This window comes from Melospiza melodia, chromosome 1 (genome assembly GCF_035770615.1).
Source record: "Melospiza melodia melodia isolate bMelMel2 chromosome 1, bMelMel2.pri, whole genome shotgun sequence".
Classification (NCBI taxonomy): domain Eukaryota; kingdom Metazoa; phylum Chordata; class Aves; order Passeriformes; family Passerellidae; genus Melospiza; species Melospiza melodia.
In genome coordinates this window covers 30,409,635-30,434,461 of record NC_086194.1, presented here as the reverse complement: position 1 = coordinate 30,434,461, position 24,827 = coordinate 30,409,635, and the positions used below count along the sequence as shown (strand labels likewise).

General features: G+C 36.8%; 1 protein-coding gene across 1 annotated transcript in view; it reads right to left on the bottom strand.

Annotated features, from left to right (window-relative positions):
* Window positions 1–24,764, bottom strand: part of AHR (aryl hydrocarbon receptor) — a 61,305-nt gene extending 36,541 nt beyond the window's left edge. The window contains exons 1-2 of the mRNA XM_063152554.1: window positions 24,676–24,764; window positions 16,889–17,076 (exon numbers count right to left, since the gene is read on the bottom strand). Coding sequence (XP_063008624.1) covers window positions 16,889–17,076; window positions 24,676–24,731 — 244 coding nt within the window. The 5' untranslated portion in view covers window positions 24,732–24,764. The remainder of the gene's footprint in view (window positions 1–16,888; window positions 17,077–24,675) is intronic.
* Window positions 24,765–24,827: the final 63 nt, after the last annotated feature.

Below are 24,827 nucleotides of genomic sequence, written 5' to 3'. Positions count from 1 at the left end.
TCTTAGGTAAAAAAATTTACATTAGCAATTTATTTCACTTTGTTCATCAGAAAAAACACAACACAAAGTTACAGAAATATATGCATTTAGTTTAACAATTTAAAATGTAAGCTAAAATAGTGCAAAAATACTTTGAAGCACTCTAGTGACAATTTCACTCAATTGACTCCATCTGCTCCACTAAGCCATTTGAATTATTCATAACACCACTTACAAATATGTTCCTTTGACAGCTGTCATTAAAGACAAATATATTTGTATATAAAATAATCCAGTTGCAACTATTCACCATATTTCTTTAATCTTTAAATAGAAACTAAATTTCGCTTCCACATTTACTTCAGTTCTAAAATTAATCCATCGAATAAAAGCTTTGATAAACCAGAATGAGAATCTATTATTAGTTTTAATGTGTTAGTGAGGGACATGCATATAGGACAGATGAAAAGACGACACAGAACTCTCTGCAGGATTCAGATGGTGGCTGTTAGTGAGACAAACCCCACTTCCTTCCTGCATCCCAGCCCTTTGTGCAGCAGGATGCTGAACTCACCAAGAGTGTTTTAATTTGAGTTTATAAATTACGGCATATTCTGATAATAACTTTTTTTTTTTCAAATATACTGCTGCTATGAATTGTTTTGTGGAAATAAGTCCAGACTGATTCCAGGCACAACTTCATACTAATTTCCCTGACCTTACAGCACAAAAGAAGGAAGAGCAATACAAGCATTCTTGGCAAAAGCTGTACACAAACTCCCTCACTGCCTTGCACATCACCATTGTTGTAACATTACTGCAAATCATAACTTAAGGATTTCATTTTGCCATTACATTTAATACATAAATTTATGAAAGGACATAGATGTTTCAATTTCGAAGCAGTTTTCATCTCTGCTGGAGAAGAGCTTGCTTACAAACACATCCTGGATATAGTTTATTAATTCTGCAGCTCAGCTTCAGATATCTGCATTCCAAATGAATACAAAGTTGAGTGACCCTCATTCTTGCAGCAAAACACAAGTAATAAAATGGTAAGAAATGCAAGAACAGAAGAAGAACAGAAGATTTTGATTTAGAAAGGTGAGCCAGCCCTCAAACACTTTCCCCCAGCAAATGCCTTCCAACCCAAGAGAGGACACGGTTCACTCTACAGCTTGGATGAGTTACCACAGCTCACAGCATGCAGTGCTCAGGTAAAACAAACCCAGTGATCCTCTTCCACACAGTGAGCAGTAAATCACCACAGCTCAACATTCACCACCACCAGCTTCAGCCAGGGTACAGAGCTCAACAGCTAAAACAAACCTGGAGCCTCAATAAAGTTTAGTAGAACATATAATAACACATATAGCTGCAACCTCAGCATTCTATAAGCCTCCTTTGCATACATCAAATATTTTCAAATGTGATGGCCAATTATTAAATGTCATTGAATCTAACATTACATTTAACAGAGTACAAAACTATCACTACTATCTTTTCATTGCAAGTTTTATTATTCCATATCCAGTTCTTAACTCTTTCTGACCCAAACATTCCACTAAAACAACAAGGCTGTGCAAGACTATTGGAAAAGTTTGATTTATGTTATTTTACCATTATAGGAAAAGTGAAATGAGTCTATACTGTTTCAGCTCTGTGGTACACATGCATGAGCTACTCAGCAAAATAAAATAAAATTCACCCTGCTAAAAGCATAACTGGTTTCTCAGGTATGTTTAAACTGACAAAACTCAAGTGCAAAAGGAAATTAAAAAGGCATATTACTGGTGATGACTATACAGAGGAGCAGAGCAACTATATTGACCTGTAGAAAGATAAAAAGACAGGTGGGATAGACATGGTCTGTTTTGCACAAAGTATATACACTGATGCTGAGATTTAACTGATCTTGTTCAGTCTCACAAAAAGACTGAAACCAAATTGCCAGGCATTCCTTCTTCAGGACAGCTTGGCTTTGCAGAGAAGATAAAAAGTTAATATTTCTATGAGCTTTCCTATTCTATTTCTAGCTCTAGCAACAAAATAAGTTATTAAAAAAGTAGTAGTAAATGTATCAGATTTATTTTCCTGCTCTTCATGCAGGCTGTGAAAACTATTGATATTCATCTCTCTCCTCAAGCATAACTGGAATAATTTAGGGGTGAATTAAAAATAAACTATATGTAATTCAGTAATGTAGTTCTCATGGAAGAAACTATGGATGTTTAGTCCAGTTAGGACTGTAGTAATTTACAGTTTTTTGCTTTTATGTACCAAATGGCATTTCCATTCTTAGATCCTAGTGCCAACAAAAATCTACTATTTCATTCCAAACATTTAGTAGTATTAAACTTTACATATATAAATATATAGCTGCCAGCCTTGCAGAATAAATTCAAGTAACAAATATTTTACATTCAATCTGGAATCAACTCACTCTGCAAGCAAAACACCAAAAGCTTCTGCTATAAGCAACTGATCCTGCTCATAAAATACCCAAAAGAACCAGAAGTGATTGCAACTTCCACTGTTGCTTGGCATAAAAATACAAAAAATAACCAGCTTCTATAAAATTATTTATTATTTGGATTTCTTAGCTCCATTTATCTTATGCATGTAACTTTTTATACAGAACCTTTAAGTGGGGTGACAATCTCTAAATTCAAGTAACATGTAGTCTATTATCACATTCTGAAAGTAGACAGCAACATTTATTTTCAGAGATGTACATAGAAAAGGTGATCTTGCAGCAACATTATATTTGAAATTACTGCATCAACTAACAATTTACCAGGCTGAGATTAATTTTTGAGTTATTAGAAATTACACAATTATCATTTAAGTGTAAATTTGTTAAGGCTATTATCAATGTCTTAAGAGGAAGAAAGTTCAGTGGCCTTAATAAAATCTAAATGAAGCAGATATCCCATTAGATAGACTTTTTGTTTTATTATTATTTCCTAGGTTGTTTTTACAAAAGTAAGTGGCATTTTGGGAAACTTGTTAGTGGTTTGTCTCCTATGGATTACAATGTTCAATATCAGAAAGAAAACCTTGAAGCTATTGAAATACAGAATTGAATCCCTAAACATCTCTCAGGGGCTGCCACATGAGCTGCATCCTGTTAAGCATTAAGTTTCTAATTAGGGGAGATTAAATTGTCCGGTGTGGTATCTTGGAAAGTGATAATCTTGAGTACATATCTTCCAGAGAACCTTCCAATACATGTAGGCCTGAAGTACATCTGTGCACATTAAATTGTATCTTGCACATTTTAAAAGTTCCTTGAATGCAGAGCTCAAATTTTTGGTGCAAAGAAGGTTCATAACAGCACCCACTGGGTTCTTCCATCAGAGAAGGCAAACAAAGGAGAGAATTTGGTCATGACATACAAAAGTCAGTAAACACCTCTACAAAGGCAGGGATTCCCACCAGGGAGTCCTAGAAGGATCCCTGTAAGAATCACATAGCTGAGCAGACAGTGCCATCATGAAACCTTGAGTCAAAATATCTGAAAGTATCCAAAATGTAAGTGTATTCTCACTTTAGTACCTTCATTTTAAAAAGCTAAAAAAATTGAAGCAATTTTTCCAAATCTCTCTTCATTGTAGTTATCGTGTCTCTACTTTGACATTTATTTTAATACAGCCATAGAGTGGGGTTAGCTAATGCAGACAAAGAATCTTCAGAATACTTTAAAGATACCTCAAGTATGAAAGTATTTATACACACTGTAAATTCCTGTGTTTTATTTTCATTTTGAATGAAAACATGACCCACTTATGAACAGAGCAACTGTGGGCTTGGGGGGCATTACCAAATCCAAAGAGAGACAAATCTTTTCCTGTATGATTTCACCCACAGAAGAGTTAAAAGCAGCACATGGCTTTGGACAGCACTGAAAGAGTCTACGCAAGTAATTTTCTCCCAGATGGGTTTAGAGCAGTAGTCTTTTCTGAACAGTTACACCACCTAATAGTGTATCATCAAGATCTGTCCCCTTCCACTTGATCTTGCCTTCCCTCCCCATTCATTTATGTTTCTTACTCAGACAAATCCTCTCCAAGAGATTATAAAATAATTTACATATGGGTTTCCTGGGAAAGAAGAGGCAAAAATGAACGTGGTTACATTCTTTTCTAGGACACTTAAGAGCTTAAAATAAGGCAAAGGGTTAAAACTGAAGGACAGTCTCAGCTATTTAGGTTAGTCTGACCAGCTTAGTCACTAACAGACGGGTATCCTCAGTTAGAGGAAGGCACAGAGGACAGCAGATAGTTTTCTGTTGTAGTAGGCTCTTTGTCTTGGTGCAGGGAAGGCTTGAGACTTTTAATATGAGTGTTCAGCAAGCTCTGTTTATTGAAGAGAGCATTAAACATTTATACAGCAAGTAATAAGCTCATGAATATTCTATAACAAACTATTTATTAGTTACACTACAACATTAGCTCTTCTCTATTCTTTAAGAGTTACATCTCTCTTTTCTTATGTGTCTAGTCTCTCAACTACAGCACTTTGTTATAGCAACACAGCTATGCTCAAAGACAGTGTCCTTACAAGTGCAACACTTAGAATTAACCACAGCCTTGTACTTTTCTAATTCCTAGCTACTCTCTTAACAGTTTTCTGCCTTTTAATGGAGAGAGACATTGTCTTAATGGACAGAGACACTACTTGAAGTGCAAGGGTGGGAGTCCTTCCAAAAACATGCCATTGTACATAGAAGCAGAGACTCACTTAGGCCATAGTATTCCAGAGAGAAGATGCATTTCACAGCATTAGCTGCCCCTCAGCACTGCTACTTGACCCCATGAATGGAAATGTAAGTAAATATGTGCACAAGAAACACAAGTCCTTTGCATTATACAAACACAAACTGGCATGGATGTTACAGGTGACGTGAAATGATGGCAAAGTAATTTGAAGTTGCAAGGCATGGAATGAAAACACTTGCTAAGGTTCCTCTCAAACACAGCCATGGTTTCTTGATTTTGCACAAGTTTTTGTTGTATTCTTCTGTTTTGATCTTATTCAGATGGATTCAAACTCTGCAAGAAACTAGCTTGTAAGACTGAACCAGCATTCTTGCACACAACAGGTGGAACCTAATTCTGTCATTAGTATCTCTAATGCTTTCTTCTCTAGTTACAAGAGGCACTGTAAGACCCATTACATTTTTCTCATTGTCCATTACATTCTTTTGATTGTTAGTAATCCAATCCTTTGCTCGAATTATTTTTTCCTATATAGTTTATAATGTTTATTACAATATTTCACTGTTTCCCAGGCTTCCTTATTGCTTAGTGTAAAATGTTCTTCTTTGTTATTTTAACTTTGCTTTTAAGCTTCTCATTTTTGCCCATTGCTTTTATAGCTTTCTCTCTTTTATGAGATGTGTGTCTTATTTAATTCTCTGATACGGATTCTAAGGATTTTGTAAGTGTTCTCTATTTTCATCCAGTCTTGCATGCAATTCCATGTTTTTTAAATTCTATTTTATTGGGAAAACAAATTAGGAAGAGGTCAAAAATACAACTGATCCATATCATGCATTCATCACTTTTTTAAAGTTTGCCACAACTTTTGATTTCTAACACATCCTAAACCACACATTATGATGAGTTGGCAACTCAGAACCATTTGGTGAAGGGTGATGTGCTTGCACACTGAGGCCCACTCAGAATTTTTTTGTTTGGGTTTTTTTTAACTATCAAGCTTTTTTTATTGTTTTCAAAAGTTAGCCTAAGTACTTGATCTGTCCAGCAAAACCAGATTTTCTTTTTTAAGCCTATTCTCATTACAGCAAGCACTTTTAATTAAGTAAGCAGAAGTTGTGTCTGAGAAGGAAACCACCTAGCACAGCATAATACTCATAAGTCCAGACAATTAGCCACCTTTGTTTTTCCCAGCATTTTCTCAATCTGTATTTCTTTCTATATCACTAATACAAAAACATTAAAACAGCAACAGAAACACCCAACCTTATCTTGAGCTGAAACTGCCTAGCAACCTTTTCTTCCAGTAGGGTTTCAGAGAAGCAAATGTCTATTTTGCTATTGAATTCTGACGTGAGTTAAATATGTAAGCAGTGGTTATAAAATGTTTTCAAAATGTACAAATCAGACTACATGCAATTGTAAATCTTGTCAAGAGTGTTCTGCTGAACTACTCCTAATTCAGCTCAAACATGCAAATCTCATAACATAAGCAGTTTATCCTCAAAAAATTTCTTAATTAAGATCTCTTGACTTTTCAAGTAGTAGAAATGTCATGTCTGAAAGACCACATTCTAGTGCTAGACCCACTAAAATGGAAAGCTAGCATGAACAGCAGTAGTTTCATGCCTGATCTCTTAATGTCCTATTTTTCCTCCCATTCCAAAAAATGCACAAATTGTTGGCTAAATCTCACTCCTCAATTCACAGTCCTTATTGTCCATAAAATTTACTACTAACAGTAAATTTGCATTGCCAACTACAGAAAAATTATGGGGAAAAATAGCTTGCTGCATGCTTAGAGCAAAATGCTTTGCAAAATATTTGTCGTACAGTAATTGAACCCTTTTCCCTACAATATCATACCCATGCAGAACATGTTTCTTTTAAAAGCATTGACAGTAGCTATGACACTCTGAAATTTGGCTGAAGTAGTAACATTGAAGCAATACACTTACTGGTTTTAGAAACATTTTACCAAATGAAGACATTAGAATTTACTAGATTTGCCTAACATATATACCATAATTTCTTTTAAAACATTCACCTAACCCAAGAACTTGAGGTTTAACCAGATTGTGTGTGGAATGATTTTCCATAGCACTTTCTTTTGAGCCATTCCCAAAATATAGCTCAGCAAGCCCTAAAATGCTTGTTCAACTAGATTAGTGTTTCTCTTAAGACCAATAAAAGATTAAAATAAACAAAATATCTGATTTTAAAGAGCTGAAAAACCATTATACAGCACAGAATTGCTCACAACACTGATTAAAACGAACCCAAGCTCTGCTACACAGGTCCGCTGAACTCAGGTTTTTATATGTTTTTAGCCTTTTTAATGTTGCTTTTTAAAGGAAGAGTTAACAGCATTATTAAGGGTGGAATGTTAAGTGTTTATGCAGTAGTCTCCCTTAAAGGGAGGACATATCCTCAGCCCTACAAAGTGGTACTTAACACAACTCTGTTTTCTTAAGTAGAAGGTAAAACCAACAACTAAGCTGTGTGTATTTTTTTTTCCGTGACTGATACTGAACTTATTTCACAGCGTGATAATTAATTAGTCCAGAAACCCCACACTAAGTCAACATGCACCAGCCTACAAAAATGAGAGTTCAGTCACTGCATTTGGAAGACTCAAGCCTTTGCTCACACAGTTGCATTTCCTATAACAGAGGTTCCCAAACTGTGCTATGCATTAGGAGCCACTACTCCTGATCTGGGTGTGAGAATGAAGACAAAATAAAAAAGAATAGAAAAATAAAAATGGAGTCATAAATAGTTGCAACCACTATGGAATAAATGCTCATTCCCTTAAAAGCATGTGTATGCCTCTTGCTCAAAATACCCCGTCAGCCTCCCAGATTTAGAGAAGGTAAAGGGAAGGCAAAATGGGATTTCTATGGGAGATGAAAGGCAGTTTGCCATTTCTGAGAGCAAGAAGCGGGCAGGTTGCAGGACCTTGTAACTGTAGGATCAGGAGTAAACTATGATGTCTTTGTCAGAGAGGGTCAAAAGTGGGTGGGAATTTCTAAGCTTCTAATGCATCAGTGGTAGTTCTCAACTTAAAGTTGAGAAAAATACAAGCCTCAAGAATGACTGCATATGAATATGTATAATGCAGCAGGAACAGAAATAAGTGTGCAGTGCTTTTATGGTTAGCCAGTTGCACCTAGTCACCTGATAAAATTTTAGTTCAGATTTTTTTTTAAACATACACAAGGAATAAAGCTTCACTTTTGCTTTTATCTGGTACTTAAAAACAGAAAAGTAAATCGCAGGAAGCATACAGTTGCTCAAATTTGTAATCTCTGACTTGGGCTTTGAAGCTTAGCAACCACATAACAAACTGCATACTGCTTGTGGTTTCAAGACTTAGAGGCAATGAACTCTTGTCCCCTAACTATCGCAGAGGTGACAGTCACCAGCTGAATCACCAAAACCATATCCTGGCATACACACATTTCTTCTGAGCTATTTCCCATTCAGTTGCTTCTCTTGGTACATCTTCTTTACTTCTTCAGAAAAAACAGGTCAGCAAGAGGTGCATGGTGGTAAATTATAACTTATCATCAGACCTATTGATGTGAAATCAATTTTGTGGCTTTAGCCACAAAAAAGGGATGGAAAAAGGGCTTCCTAAATTTTTTGAGGCAAGGCACAAAAAAATCAAAGATGAAAGTGAAGTAACTTAATTCTTTGTGGAATGAGATCTCTGGGAAGTTGAACCTAGATTAATAGTTTCCTACCCTGAGCCTTTGGTTCCTAAAATCAGAGTTTTTTCTTCCTATAACAATTTTTCAATATGTTAGAACAAAGCAAAAGCTAATCAAATATTACATATTGTTTCAACTGCCATTTGTTAGGCTTTTGGTTTGTAGAAAAGAAGACGGTTAATAACAACTAGAAAATGACAATCTACTACCATAGATTTTTATTTTTTAATAAATCACTAGTTCTGTAATGGTTAAACTCTTTAAGAAAAAAATCATTGAAATAACTGTTCCTTTTTATACATCAGTATTAATTTTTATTATAAAGCCTAGGAATAAAAAGTGGTTTTTAAATTCCCTTTACAGTTCCCAGTTATTTCAGTTACTTTCTCATCCATCAGTTTTATTAGGGAACTCACCTCACGCAAACTTGGACCTAGTACTCAAACATTAATTCAATTTTTTTTTTCCCTAATGAAACAGTGTCTTAACTTTACCATCACTGAACTGATGGCTCAACAGCAACTTCATAGGATTTTTCCTAGGGAATTTCTCTACCATTTTAATTGATAAAACAGAAACTGTCAATTATATTCCATACATGAGGGAGGACAGTTTATTCTACTGGTAAAAGGCAATGTTGAGTTTTGCAACTACTGCATTAAAAGGATATGGAAGTGAGTTTGGAAGATTTCTTTACAAGACCATTCAATTACAAACCTTGCTATATAAAAATATTAGTGAATAGGTACTTTCTAACAGAAATATCTCTTATTTAAATTGAGAGAAGAAGAGATGAAGTTGTATTTTTATACCAATCCATAACTTCCCAGCAATTTAGCAGAAGGCTTTCAGAAATGACTGAATTATAGCAAGGGAATCAAGTGAGCTTTTGGAGGATTGCTTCCTTTCCAGACCAAGACTGTCTTTTCTCTACTTGGGATATGGGAGTCACTCACAGCTTATTCCACTGCCAGAGCCTATGGGCTTATCTTGTTAAAAGCTACATGCATGTCCTTGATCTGGTAAAAGTAAATCAAACAAAAATTGTATAAGCAAGGAGGAAACAGGGGGCTATCCTTATTTTTTCCTCTAAATAAGTAAAATACAACATGCTAAAAAATGCAGCATAAAGAAAAGCATCAATAAAGGAAAGACATCATCCTTCAGTTTGTAGCTCAGATGGAGGCACCAAGAGGAAAAAGGGAATTCATTCACAAAGTCTTGTGTGGCCCCACAGGAATTGTACTGCTGAATATGTGACAACAGAGTTTGATGGGGCAGTCAGATTATTTGACCAGTCAGGCAGTGGATGTACTCCAGTAATCCCTACTTTATGCAATCAGTTGGAACTTGTCTTGGGGGGCCAAGGATGTATATATTTCAGCTCATTAGATGTTATACAATGCCATGCACAAAGTGTGCAGTACTGTGCAATTCAAAAAGCACATGGGTTGAATTTCAAGAGGCAATTATTCAGTGGAAAAAAATGAGCATCTCTTTGTTCAATTAAAACCAGAGTTTAGCATGCATCACTAAGGACAACTAATTCCTATTTGTAGGTCCCTTTTAATGTTCACAGCTGGCAGGCAGTAAACCTACATTTTCTTAAGGAGTTTCAGATAACTGCTCATTCTAGTTCTTACAGTTTAGTTCATTTAAGTTTCTAGAATAACTATAGTTAAGTTTTATCATTAACATAATACCTTCTTAAACATGCACAGATTGGACACAGCACTGATGAGCAGGAACTCCTGAGAGACTTTTCCCAGGAAACATTTATCAACACATTACCTGAAACTTTGAAGAGCACATTTGAAATTCATTATTTTTCACCTCTTTAAAAAGAGGTAAATAATTTAATTTATTATTTTTTATAATAAATTAATAAATTAAACAATTACAATGACCAAGGTCTGGTAAATAGAATTAGCTTCTAGCTGGATCTCCAAGACCATTCACAAAGCAACCATTCTTTAAGGGAGTAGTTTATGAAAGCTTGTACGCAGCAGAAACTGTTCAAACAGAGGTGAAGCTTTTGTTTACTCAGGAAAAACAAACAGTGTTAGAACTAGCTAGAGCTGTAAACATCTACAGAACTCAATCATACATGTCTTATTTCCTGTTGGACTGTATTTTATTCTGATATGGCAAAACTAGGCATTTCTCCCATTGGCAAACACACAGCAGGAGGAAAACTGCTGAGTCACAAACAGCACAGACAGCAGCAAAAACCATTCCAGTATTAACAGATTATTTGTACACGTTTTTAATTTGTATTCATACTGAAGCCTTAAATAACTAGGACATATTTCTAAGGTCATTGTCAAGCAAACCATACTTCTACAAATTCAGATGGATGAATCATGAAGCCCATGGAAGACAGATGTTGAGAGCCCAGTGCAAGCTCCAGTTATAATTCTTCACTTAAACTGTCCTTGGAGGAGGGAGCAACAGTTGTGGTGATTTGTATTACAAAACCAAAAAGCTCCAAATCCCTTATCTTTAGGAGCTACAGTACAACAATAACATTAGCAAACATTACAAGACTTAGAATACACAAGGCCAGAGAAGCAGTGGTACTTCCTCAGGCTAGGTATTTTATCTTGCTACCTGCTCTAGGTTTCACTGTCATACAACAGTGTCAATCTCCAGAACACTGATGTTGCTAGAACAGGATAAATTATATTTTAGGCTCTGACCTTGCAAACAGGAGTTGGGAATCCTGAGTAAAACCCAGAACAGTATGCTTAAAACTAATCTCCCTATTAACAAGGCCTACAGAGAAATAACAAATGCTCTGCATACTGGGACAGGGTTTTTAAGTAATTTTACAACAGCTTTGTGGAACATAAGAGGCTCCTACAGTGACTTTTCATATGCCTTTGATTAAATAGTACACATAGGGCAGAGAAGAAGAGATAACCTTTCATTTCTCTTCCTTGCAAAGGGAGTTCTAACAATGATTAACATCAATCACTGAAATACCAGAATGTAATAGGAAAATAAAATCCAAAGAATTTATTAACTGTTAGCACTTGTATCTGGTTTCTCCTCTTATACTACAAATACACTAACATTTTAAGTTCTTACTTTGTTATATAAACAGAATTTTCAATCTTAGATGTTCTGTTTGGGTTATATTAAATTGCATCAATCCACGGGGGTATCTGATGCTGCGCAGCTGCATCAGATGTTCAGTGACACAGCACTCCTAAAAATAAAAGCCAAGATTGTGGAAACATACATATTTTGAGATTTAGAATGATGTCACAGCTACATAGTTCTAATCATCATTTTTGAAGATCAGAATTTAGGACTTCAAAGCTTAAATCCCTACTTATCATCTGTTACGTAAAATACAGGCTAAAATAGTCTGTAGCAGACAGTCCCAAATGGTCAGTGTGAATCTCAGGGGATTGGAGGGAAGGGGGGAGGTTTGGAGGAGGAAAAAAAAAAATAAAGAGACAAGCAGTGAAAGAAGAAGCATGGATTAGGAAATAACATGAATGGTATGGTAGCCTGATACTGAAATAACTATACAATTCCAAGGTTCACATTTTGTATTAATTTTGTATTTGGGCCAGGGGAAAGACAGTACAAAAGGAAACAAGAGTTGGTTTGTTTGGGTTGGGGTGTTTTTTTTCCCAATATTTTTTTCCTCCAACTCTCAGAGAAGATTCAAAGAATTGCATTCAAAACTGTGAAAATTATTTAATGTGCACGGTATAAAATACCAGATACAGAAAAGTAATTAGAGAACAACCAAACTATGGGGTATTTTCTACCTTGGGTGTAGAAAAACAGCTCAAGATAGTCATGAATAAAGTAAAACCAGCCAGACCCACTAGAAGCTGCAGGCAGCAGCAAATTCCTACACAGCATCCACATAAACACTCCAAAGCAGTAAGTGCAGCCTAACTCCACTGCTCTACAGGGCTGTAGCTTTTCCTGGTGTGGAGATCAATTATCTATGTATGCAACAACAGGAGCAGGGAAAGGAGGTATAACATGAAAGGGAAGTCACACCTTCAAATAATACATGAGGAAAACTGCGTTAGACACACACAGCAGGCAAAGATGGTAAATGTCTAAAATACAAGCAAGACAGGACAGAGCTACTGTATTATCCTGGTCTGACTGGGCTGCATTTTGATCATTTTTGTGCTTTCAGGTTTCTGTTCCAGACCACTATCTGACACTTGGTAGAAGGGCTATCTATATCTGCTAGACTGGCAAAATGTTGCTGCCCTTCTCAGTGTGACAGAATAAACATAGTCTCCCACTCTGCCTGCCTTTCCCATTTCTGCATCTCAGCCATACGCTCCAGAACAGGAACCACGTGCAGTCTGTTCTCTCCAGCACAGAGCATGATAGAACAGTGGGCATGACAGGAAAAATACATTATCAAAAAATATATTCTATGTGATGACAATGGCTGCACTGCAAATTTAAGCCATATGATGCCAAGGAATGTGTGTTAATTATATTACAAAGTTAAAGAAAAAAGGCAATGCAAACTTAGTGGAAAAAATAAATCTTAATTATTTTGTTATTGCGGTTCTTGCCAGAATCCCTAGCATCCCACATAAGAAACCAATTCTGAACTAATTTTGAGCGGAAACTTTCTTCTATAAATGCAAAATACTGCCCAATAAGCAAGAGAGGGAAAAAACCCAAATACTTTAAACCACAGGAATTCTTAGTGAAATGGATGAAAGGACAATTAATAAGCAACATGTTGAATTTTGCTTCTAAGGTATTGATATGCACACATAGCACAACTACTTCATTTTAGATTCTGCAAGCCTCTCCTTTATTCTCACTACACCTTTAAAAAGAAAAATCATGCCCCTAACATTAAAAAAGTGATCAGTCATATAAACTCTACTTTTAACCCTTTAATCTGTTCAACCAAAATCCCAAGAACAATTAAGAATGCTTTTCTTTACCACAGTAGAGTACTTTAATGATTATCAATTAATCATATAACCAACAACCAAAGCTAGAGGCAAAAGGGCTTTTTCCTCTAGTATGCATGGGGAACACAGGCTATGCCTAAATGATTTTCCAGTTGTGCTCCAGATGCTGAGCTCACACTAACCTGCATCCACACAAAGAGCTGTTGTCCCACATTCTACTTTATATTTTTCACTGCTGAATGCACACATGCATGGGCACTTAACAGCAAAATGAACTGAAATAATACCAGGACAACACACAAAGGCTTTAGTGATTGTCAGCAGACACCTGCCTGATTCATCCCAGTCTCTTATATATAAAAAGCTTGCCTTAAGCCACTTTCAGAAAGTATCTTACATGCACAAAATAAACACTCCAGCAGTGATTTAAGCTAACCTGCTTGACTTTGAGGACTGCTAATCCACTTCAGTACAGCAGGTAGAAGTGCACAGCTGAGAAGTGACACCACCTTAAACCATTTTTTAGCTTTGACTTGCCACACAAGACTTTATAAAGAAACAGACTTGAGACTCACTATTTTACTCCACTATTACAATTTCCTCCTTGAGTAAGGTCAAATCTGTACATATAAAAGCGTGCCTGACATGGGCATACAGAAAGCCTGCTGACATCATGGAGACTTGAAACTACCCCGATCACACCAAACTATAGTGTATGTAAAGAGTCACTTAGCAGCACAATAACTTCATTAACAAAAAAACAACAATCAAAAGCCACTGCTCCAACAGCATACAATCACCAACACTAAGATCATTTGCGGTTGTGGAAGAGTAAAATGCATGCAACTATTTCCTACAACCTGAAATACTGCAAGCATGCAGAGGTCTAACATATTTCAGTAGACACTATAGAAAAACTCACCTGTCTCTAGCTCCAGAGAACATTCTGTACCACTCTACCATCTTAATAACTAGGGGAAATGAAACCCCTACTCATTTATTATATATATATATATATATATATATATATATATATATATATAAACACACACACATTTAGCTTTTAAGTAACACCAGAAAACTCTGTAGATATTTAAGTGAGGCACATTTATTCAAATTGATGTAACTCTTTGAGATGTCTTTCACAAAACAGTTCTTTTTCTCCCCACAGACTTCCGCCTTCAGAAAACAGACATTCGCTGTAAATTATTTAAACTTGGAAAAACGCAAGTGTTTTCTTTGAAAAAAATATCTATTGTTACAGCAAAACCTTGGGTTTCCTTTCAAGCAAGATCATATGATTACGCGTTTATATTTTACTTTCCGCAGGAATTTACACACCCCCCATTTGCATCCTGTTATTCATTTAGCGTTTCCCTTCACTTCAGCATGCTGCGTTAATAAAGTGGAGCCTTGGCTCAGCCTGGGCACTCAAGGTGACAATCAGTGCTCCCTCCTACATTTGTCAGATTTATTCTACAGGGTTTTCCACATATATCCAACCACACAAAACGCTCTTTCAAAAAAAATCATTCTGAGAAGCATGGCACAGAGAGAGCATGAAAATCAAACCTGCGGCTTTTCAGGGCTTTTTTGCTAATTCTGTTCTTCAAAGTAGTAATTTTTCTTTTGGAAGGTGAATTTTACTGAAATAGATTCCATTTTATTTACGACAACTAAAAGAGTATAAACATCGTAATTTTCACTCTTCTGTCTGTCAGTCACAAATTGATTGCTTTTGTTTATCTTCACTAAAGTCATCGATGTTAGTCTTTAAATACCTTCAGGTGGAGACTGATACTAACCTGATTTGTAGTCCTACAACACAAAGATCTGAAAAGAAGTAGCAAAAAGACTTTCTGCTAATAAAACCATTTAAGACAGCTTCTACTGAAGGTATCAATTCTTTTTTTCCCTGTAGAGAAATCATAGCCTTAAGCTCTAAATCATAGCCTTAAGCTTTTTTCCAGGACTTTCAAGTGCAAACTGGGGGGAAGAAGCAGGAAGAATAAAAATCAAGCAGTCCCATTCCACAAGAAATTGGAATGAGAAATTAAGATTTACTATTATCACTCCCTCCCAAGTAAGACAAAAACTTGCAATTTTGGAATTATTTCAGAAAACATCACTAAAGCAACCACAACAAAACACATTTCATTGAGATGAGAACTTCTTCAATTCACCAAGAGAACACAGACAAGTAAAATAATTGCTTTTACAGCAGTCTACCTGAGACAACCTCTTGCAAAGATTTTCATGAAACTGAGGTGCCAAGAGAATTCTCATTTGATGGGAGAAAATATTTGCATTTGAAAAAAGCACAGCTAGAAATATTTGGCCAGCTCTAGCTTTAGAGGTTAGACTTCATACTAAGAATTGTCCTGAACAATCACAGAAATCAAGACACTTGGATATATTCTTCAAACAATAAAACAGAATATAAATTCATATGCACTAATAAACTGAAGCCAGTTGACACAATAAATGAAAACAAACATTCTGTATTCCTGCAGGAAAATGGGGAACTATTTCAGACAGGTTTCTAGAATCCTTTTATCCATATTTTGGAGGCTGAGACAATCTTAAACTGAAGAGGACAGAGGTTATTTTACTGTCTAAGAAAACTTGAAATTTATTATCAACTTCATTGCAATCAAGATTCTTTAGCTACAGCTGATCAATAAGATTTCATCTTCAATATTATAACTGTAAAATCTCAGTGACTGATAAAAGAAAAGGACAATTAATTAAATACAAGCTCCTTGCTTTATTCCTGCAATGAATAGGATCAGACTACTCCTGCCTTTTAAGATACGGGCACGAAGCCAAGCAGTGCATCCCACCAGACAGAGCAGCTCAGGTAGTGAAGGAGAGAGGACTCCTTGGCCAGCTCAGAGGTGACCAAGGACACACACTGCTGACCCCATGACTACTCTGAGTGCTGCTGTATTGCCCTGGCCAGGACTGGGGTCAGTGCACACCTGCCCACATAACTGCAGAACCTTAGCTGTCGCTTTAATGCCTCATGTCCTGCATTAATCAGGGCTTGGACATGGGAAAGATTTTGTCTCTATCCTTTACAAGTCACCTTTGCAATAAACTGTAGGAAGGGGCACTATCAATTACTCCGTATCAAAGCAAAGTCATTTTTGATGAATCATTAAGCAAAATGCAGCTGGATGGGAAATCCTATGACATATTTTGAAACAGTAATAGTTTTACTAAGGCAATTTTCAGAGGGGGAAAAGAGAAATCTCTGGGGTATCTTTGACAGTCTGATGAAAAGTATTGAAGGACTCATTAAGGGCAATATTACTTCCAAATGCAAAGCTTTGAATGAATGGTGACCTAAGTGAAACGTAAGTAGTTACATTTGGTTTCAAGAAAGTGGAAAGCTTACTTTACACAGTTACATTGTATATATTCATGCAACGGGAGGTTCCATTAAAATGCAGATAAATTTAACAGTTTTAAGCACTTAAACAGCTGAAATCAACATACAGTATAAACCAAATTTTACAAGCAGTTCAAACCCAAATAAATTCCCAATGCTTACCATCAAAAAAGCTTTTTGCTCTCAGGTAGCTGACGCTAAGCCTAAGCACAGAGAGCTTGTCCAGCTTGGCGATGACATCCTGCGGGAAGGGCAGCAGGCTGGCCAGGCGGTCCAGCTCCGCGTTCAGGCGGTCCCTGTGTCTCTTGGAGGGATTGGATTTGGCTCCTTCAGCTGGGGACGGCTTCACACTGCGGCAGAAAAACAAACACAATGTAAAACGCCAGCTCCTCTCCAAAATGAAGGCAAATATTTGCTGTGCCTAATGTTACATATTGTCTCAAACTGTAACAACCAAAATGGTTTCCCGAGCGACTTTGAACCATTTTAGGTTATTTTTTTTTTCCTCCAATGGGAAACAATCTCCCCTCCAACACACAGTGAAGCAGTTTGACTACAATGTCTATTTCAACTTTTTAATGAACATTCAAAACCTTTTAGGTTCAACAATTTTTATAAAAATCTTCCTATGCTTTCAGTCACGTATCACTTGAGTTCTCCCGAATGTCAAATTCCAAATATACCGATAACTTTCATTGGTATTTGTGTACAAATAAATTTGGCAGTATACACTTTTTCACTTCAATAACAATTTCTCACGGATGTCCTTAATTTTTATCAGTTTGGAACAGGCTAGTATTAATTGAATATAACAAAAGTTTTAGTAACTTCCTAGGCCTCCAAAATTATACTAAAAACCATGAGATATAGCTCAGCCAGCAGGTAAAATTTTTGCAAGAAACACTGTGAGCTCATCCCTTAAATCATCTTGCAGTTGAAGGCACTTCATTTGAGTACAGCACGGGAAAAGCATGCCTTTGTACAGTACAAAGAACAAATTAAAAATCTTTTTGTTATGAACTACATAATGAAGTTTTTGTAAACTTGCTATTTTCCACTCACATCCACCCTGAGCTCCAATTCCAGATACTTGGATATTCACTCCTTCCCACATACCAGAAGTCTGGGAAAAGTTTTAAACCCCTCCTCATTTAAATTACTACTCGTCATTACAAGTCAATACTGAAAACAACAATTTATCTGCCTAAGCCTTAGTACATTTTATGTTCTTTATTAAACAGTCTTCTAATTAGAGAGTGAGTCATTGTCACTTTTTCAGTACTGCAGTTCTACGTGAGATCTACAGCAGTTATCAATTTGTGCTGCTCTCACAGAAACTTTGGTTCTGGAAGAGGCATCACTCAAAAATACTGAGCAGAAAGACATTCAGAGCTAATTTCTTCAGTATTTCATTTAATCTGCTCCCAACTGTCATCCTTATATCAATTACATGATGAGCAATTGCAAAACTCCAAAAGTTATTTTTGCCACTGCTTGAAGTAAACCATACAGAAAAGTAATTTCATCTTGTATTTTCAGTCAAATGAGTACTGATAGAGTGGACACTCTTATTTTAAGCTTGCTTTTACTTTATGTTTCAATTACACCTCTTGTTAGTTTAAATCTAAGCCCTTCTTTTTACAGTCATGGCTTATTCAATAGTCACTTGTCAAAAACTTGCACTTCAGTCTGGCTGCCTGCTCCCCAGCACTACAACTGCCCTTTTCCACATCAAAGGAGCTTTATGTGGAGCCTGGAAATGCAAAGATGTTATAACGCACAATATTGATAACAGAGAAATATAATGTATCAGCAGAAATTACTTCCCAGATGGATAAAGTTAAACTTGCTGCAGAATAAATATTGTAAATTAGTAGTGCTTCAGCCTAAAAACATTTGAAAAGTGGGCAAAACAGTTGAACCAAGAATTAGGAAAATTCTTTCTCTTAAAAAAAACCATAGGTTCATCATCATTGTCAATGGATGATTCACTACTTGGTTAGATGGATGCTTCAGTCACACATCACGACTTTGACACCAGCAGTTCACCATATTCCCAAGTGAACATTAAATAATTTAGCAAGGTTTCCTTCATATTCTCTTATGCTGGCAGAAAATTAATTTGTACAAGCCATATAATTAGCAAACTTACATATAACCCTAAAAAAATAAAGTTAAAAATCATTGAACATTAGCAGCAATATTAAAGGGTATTTCTTAAATATTTTTATGTATTAGACTGTTTCTAAATGTAGAAACAAAAAAACAAAATTCAAACATTCAGCATTTAACAGCTGTATAACAACCAGTGAAAAACTAGCTACTACTAAATCAAAGTGGTCTGCTTATTAAAAGCAGAGGACCTCATAGAAACCATTTAAGACATGCAAAATTTACAAAACATATCAGCACTAAGTAACAGGCTTTTCTATCCTAACAACTGTCCCCTGCTTTGCTTTAAACTTGCAAATTGACAAAGCAGCTAAAACTATGTTCAACTTGCAGTCATCTCATCAGATTGTCAGTTAGATGTGATTGTTTTTCTACTTTTCATTTACTTTCTAAAGATTTATCTTACTTTAATCTAGCTGAAAGCATTTCTGACTACTAAGTTACCCATATTTGCATCATAAATCTTGCCATATTCTCTCCCCCAAATCAAACACCGATTATCCCTAATTTTCCCCTTTGTCACCCAACTAAAACTCATTATATAAAAATGGATCCTTCAGTGACAAAGGGAAGGAGGGCAGAAATGCTGGGGGCATAAGCAGCAACTTAACCATTTTCCATCCATTTATATAAGCCCTTGATGCTAAAGGCAGCCCAGATTCAATGCAGAAAATTGTCTTCAAGGCAAATTATGTACTATGTCAAGATTAAATCCATGCATGCGCTTTATTTAAAAGAAATAAGAAGAAAAAAAAAGACTAAAAGAAGGAATGTATTTAAGCTGATCTTTCCATTCTTAATCTTCTACCTCTCATAGAAAATCTGTATTCTCTAACAAAGGCCAGAGGTCTCTGTACACTCCGTGCCTCTGGACTTATCTACAACCCTTGTCACCCAAGAGCTGCAAGGCAAGCAAGAACACTTAATTTTTTGATTTAACAATTTTAAAGCATTTCCATCACAACACCAGCTGACTGCTGTTTTCACAGGTCTGCTACAGCATAATTAATTAGAAGTTTTCACTACACATGCTCATCATGTGCACCTTCACAGGCATTAACCTCAAATGTTTAAAAAGTGCACAATTACGTGAGTCTTAATTATTATCAAAAGGCAAAATTAAGTTTCAATATTTGCATGCTAATTTGTATTATTTTAGAGGGAAATTTTAGTAGTTTCTGAGAAAATTCAAAGAGAGAACAAGGTTTTGTTCATAACAACCTAAAACACTGGGGGAAAAAAGTAGAAAAGCCAAACATTGAAAAGCATGATATCTTAATAACAAGACTGAAGTGTGAAATGAAATCAGAGAACAAAGGAATATGCAAAAAGAACACTACAGAGAGAGACACATTTTAAAAAGACTAATTTTTTAAAAACCCCTGATTATTAGTTCATTAGAACTATCTTATTCCTTAGGAAAGAGGGATATAAGGAAAAACATACAAGCCACCTAACTAATAGATTTCATCTTCTCAGCTTTGAATATTTTTCATCTCATACTTAATAGTACATGTAATAACATATCTGTTTCCTATGCACAGGTTTTCACTCAGTGGAGGCCAGGTATATAAAATCAGTTGTGAAACTAAGCAAGTAATAGAATCCTAAAAAATATATCTTTATTTACTTTAGCAACTAAAAAATACTTCCAAGGATTTCGTTTTATTTCCCACACTGAATTTACAATTGCTGAAAATTCAGCTGATGGTTCCTTTGGAAACAACAGATAAGAATTACAGACTATCAACCTGTTAAAGTTATTGTCAACCAATCTTAAAAGAGCAGAGACCCTTTCCATGGCTCTTTCAGCAGAGACTGAAACCAGTCAAGATTCAAACTGACGAAGGTATAAAGTTGTTTTATTAAAAAAAACCTCAGTACATGCTACTCATCTGGTGCTGGGCTACTATTTTTCATCCAGTAGCAAATAGTTCAGGTTGGTTTGGTGCATTAAGGATTGAACCAGAGTGATAGAAACATCCAGAACACCAATTAAGGATGAAAGTCTGACACTCAGTTTTTACATATTTCACAACTTTCTAAGATAACAAGCCAGCATTTATTGGGAAAAAAGAAACAAAAAATTATGTTCCTGCCTACTGACCACGTTACTTATACATGTATACCTCCATTTGATGTAGATTCTCTTTCTAAAAAGCATTCTTTTGCAAGAAACATTAACCAAAACCAACCAATCAAAAAACCCCAAAAACCTTAAAACAAGAGACTTTTAACATGTAACATAGAGTTACCCCAAGACTGACAAATATATATATATATAAAAGAAGTTTATTCTATGTAAGACAACAGTCTTACTACCTCCAATTCAAATAAGAGGTGCAGACTGCTTTGTGACAGATACTTCTTTACACAAAGCAACATTTTAATGATTATTTTTCTTTTCTGATGTACTTCCTTTTTGAAAGCTTATTCCGGCACTTCTTGTTTGTTTGCCTTGAAGGAACACATAAATAGTTCCAATTTTTTTAATTAAAATGTGTTTTCTGCTTTCTAATACTACTATGACTACTCATTACTAAATATCAATCAGTCACAACTCTGGAGTACTTAATGTCTCAAATACATTTAAGATAACAAAGAAGAAAACCCTATCATATTTTTTTTAATTTGATCTTCTAGATAAACAAATCATTATGCTTTTTGCCTCTGCATAGCATGAAACATTTAGAACTCCCCACCCCATTCCTTGTCTATTACATTCATCCAGTTATACAAAACAATTCTTATCCAAACACTGAAAAAAAAGAAAAACAAACTAAATCAGAGCTAGTAGGCAGAAAGATATAAAAGCTGCAAGTTGGAGCTGTACTTATATAATACCTTTCATCTCACGTTAGAATCTATCTGCAGTAAACCCCACTTCCATAAAACTTGCATTTTTTCCCTCCAACTACAATGCCACTATATTAGTTCACGTTTAATCACTAGACAAAAGAAGTTGAAGACTTGGAAAAAAAGACAAAAACAGAAAGCAGGGGCCACGCATTGCCCCCAAGGCTCAGTGGGGAGCGGAACATCCCCCAGCCCTGCTGCCACCAGGGGGACTCACAGGGTTTAAACCTTAAAGAGGGAGGAAATTGAAAGACTCCAAGGTAGTGAGAAAGTGATTTCTGTAGCATATCACAAGCAATTGCAGTGCACGTGTTTAGCATCTTTTTCTTCTCTCCCCTTACATGACAAGATAACAAGATGGATTGCAGGAACAATTGCCTATTATGTTCCCCCACAACTGTGTTTCTTTTTCAGCTGCAGTACTGTAATTCCCAACTGAATCAAAAAAAGGACATTTCAACACTTGGCACAGTCAGACAACAGCCTGTGATTCCCTCTCAAATTCAGCTCTCTACAGGGCAATAGTAGAACCTGGGAGCCGAGTTGTAAGGAGGAAGTTTCTTAAATTGTTATAGAGTTATGACCATGGCTTTCATGAGTTATTTGTACCTGAAACAAGAACTATTTCTTCTGTTTAATTTTTTTCCCATGGCAACTGTGGCATAGACCTTCTTCCATTTCTATAAGCTGTCTACACTCTTACTAATTATGATTCTCCATTAAGATGTACATATATGACAAATAAAACATTAGAACTATCAACAGATATAATTTCTTCTACAAAAGATATTAGTCCTAGTAATGTATCACCTCTACCTTTTTCTGTTCTCTTTTTTTCTTTTTATTTTTCTGAATAACTGAATTCTATTAAGGGGAGGAAAAATTGAATTCAAACAGATTAAAATGACTAGTGTCAAACCTTTATTAGCCAGCACTAAGTACATCTTTCCTCTCTCCTGCAATCAGTTAAAAAAGGTTTATTGCCTGTCTCACTTTTTTTTTTTTTGGCCTAAAGGAGTGGTCTGTATGTAGTTATTTGATAAATCAAAGCCCTCTGACTCACTAGCAACATTCTCCAAGGCTGGCCCAACAGAAGCAGCAACCAAAGAGCACAAGTTATTTTGAGAATAAAAAAAACCACATGAACCTGATAAATGTGTTAAAAACAAGATAAATGTCTTACATAAAAATAATTTCCAGTAACCCAAGCAAGGTGGGTTAATAATTAGCCTCCGCATCAATAACAGGTGAACAAACTGTTTCAATATGAATGCGTTTATTTTGAGAAGAAACTTCTCCCTGTGATCCTAAGGCCAATAGATAAATAGTTCCCATTAGTAATAAAGCTACAAGTTCAACTAATCACAGCAGTTCAGCCAACTTAGATAACAAGAAGATACAGGGAAAAGGACTACTTACGTAGACATTACAGCAAGGTAAAACAGAAAGGTTTTACATCCTCTATCCAAGGTTAACTAATATTTAATAATGAGATCTTACCAGCAAGGCAGAACACCTTACCATTCACAATCAGTACCACTTGCCTATAGCTATTAGTAAGCTACAAATGCCACCGGTACATTTCATTTCCTCATGAACAAACACTGATTTCATTCTTAAAAATCAAAAACTACAGTGTCAATTTAAATAGGTACCTCTACATTTTTTATTTGGAAATGAATAGTCAAAAAAGCAGGCACTGATGTTTTCATAATTAATGCATTTTCTAGCAGGGGCTACTGTTTATACTCAATTATATACATATACACACACATGTATATACACATACATACACATCCACACATTTTTAGGCTTTTTTTCCTAATTTGTGGGTAAAAACCCAAGCTATGTACATGCATTCATTCTAACAACTCCAAACATAAAGCAAGCACTCAAGCTAATTCCCTTCACCCCAAGACTGAGTTGTCTGCTGTGAATCTAAAAACATATCATTCACAACACAATTTCATCAAATATTTTCCATTCTCTCCTTCTATGCTTTTGTAGCCCCTGCAGTTATTTTACACCTACAGAAGTAGCCCAGAAAATGCACTTGGATTTTTTGAGCTTTGCTTATTTTTCTTGCAACTCGGTAGTTTACCTTTGCTACTTTCTATGACCTAGAGATTCTTGACTTTCAGTTGAAAGTGCAAGTTAAGCATCTCTTCTAGCCTAAAAATTCCCCTCTCCCGAAAGCAAGGTTTCAGTGAATCATATAAAACCTAGCATGCCAACCTAAAGCAGGTGCAGCAAACAAAATTACTCGGGCACTAAACTGTTCCCATAGTTTCAAAAATATAAATTAATAAACAAAAAGCCACTATATAGCCAGGGTGGTTTTTTTTTTCCTTTTCAGACTGGTCTACAGCACTTGGGTTTCTTTGACTCTGCACAAATAAGCGCATCTCACGCGGTACCGGAGGGTTCAAGAGGAGGGCTCAAGCCGGGGGTTCAGCCCTCCCAGGCAGGCCCTAAACCGGGGATGGGAACCGGCCAAGCCTTTCCCGACTCCGACCCGCGTTCTCCGCGGAGACACCTGAGCGGTGCGGGGCGGTGCGGGGGGAGCGCGGCCCTCGCCCACGGCGGCCCCGCGCGGAGCCGTCACCTCAGATGCCTCCCAATGTAGGTCAGCCGGCTGCGCCGCGCTGCCGGCACCGCTCCCTCCTTCCGCCGCCCCGACCCTCCGCGCCCCGACACTCCCGTCTTCTTTTTCATCGGGGTGGGGGGAAAAATCCCTAAAAGCAGTAAGAGTTCTGCCGGCACCCCGAAGCAGCAGCAGCAGCGCTCCCGGCGCCCCTGTCCCGCACCGCCCCCGCCGGGCCCCGCGGCGCGGTGCGGGGCAGGACGGCGCGGCCGCGGGAAGCCCGGCGCTCGCTCTGCCCTCCTCGTCTCGCCCCTCGCCCGCCCCCGGCGCCGCTTACATTTTCTGCACAGGTTTCCGCCGCTTGCGACTGGCGTAGGTGACATTGGGGTTCATCCTGCCGCGGGCGCCGCCGGCCGGGGGCCGCCGCCCCTGCTGCCCGCCTGGCCCCGGCTGCCGGGAGCGGGCGAGCCCCACCGGCGCCGCAGCCCT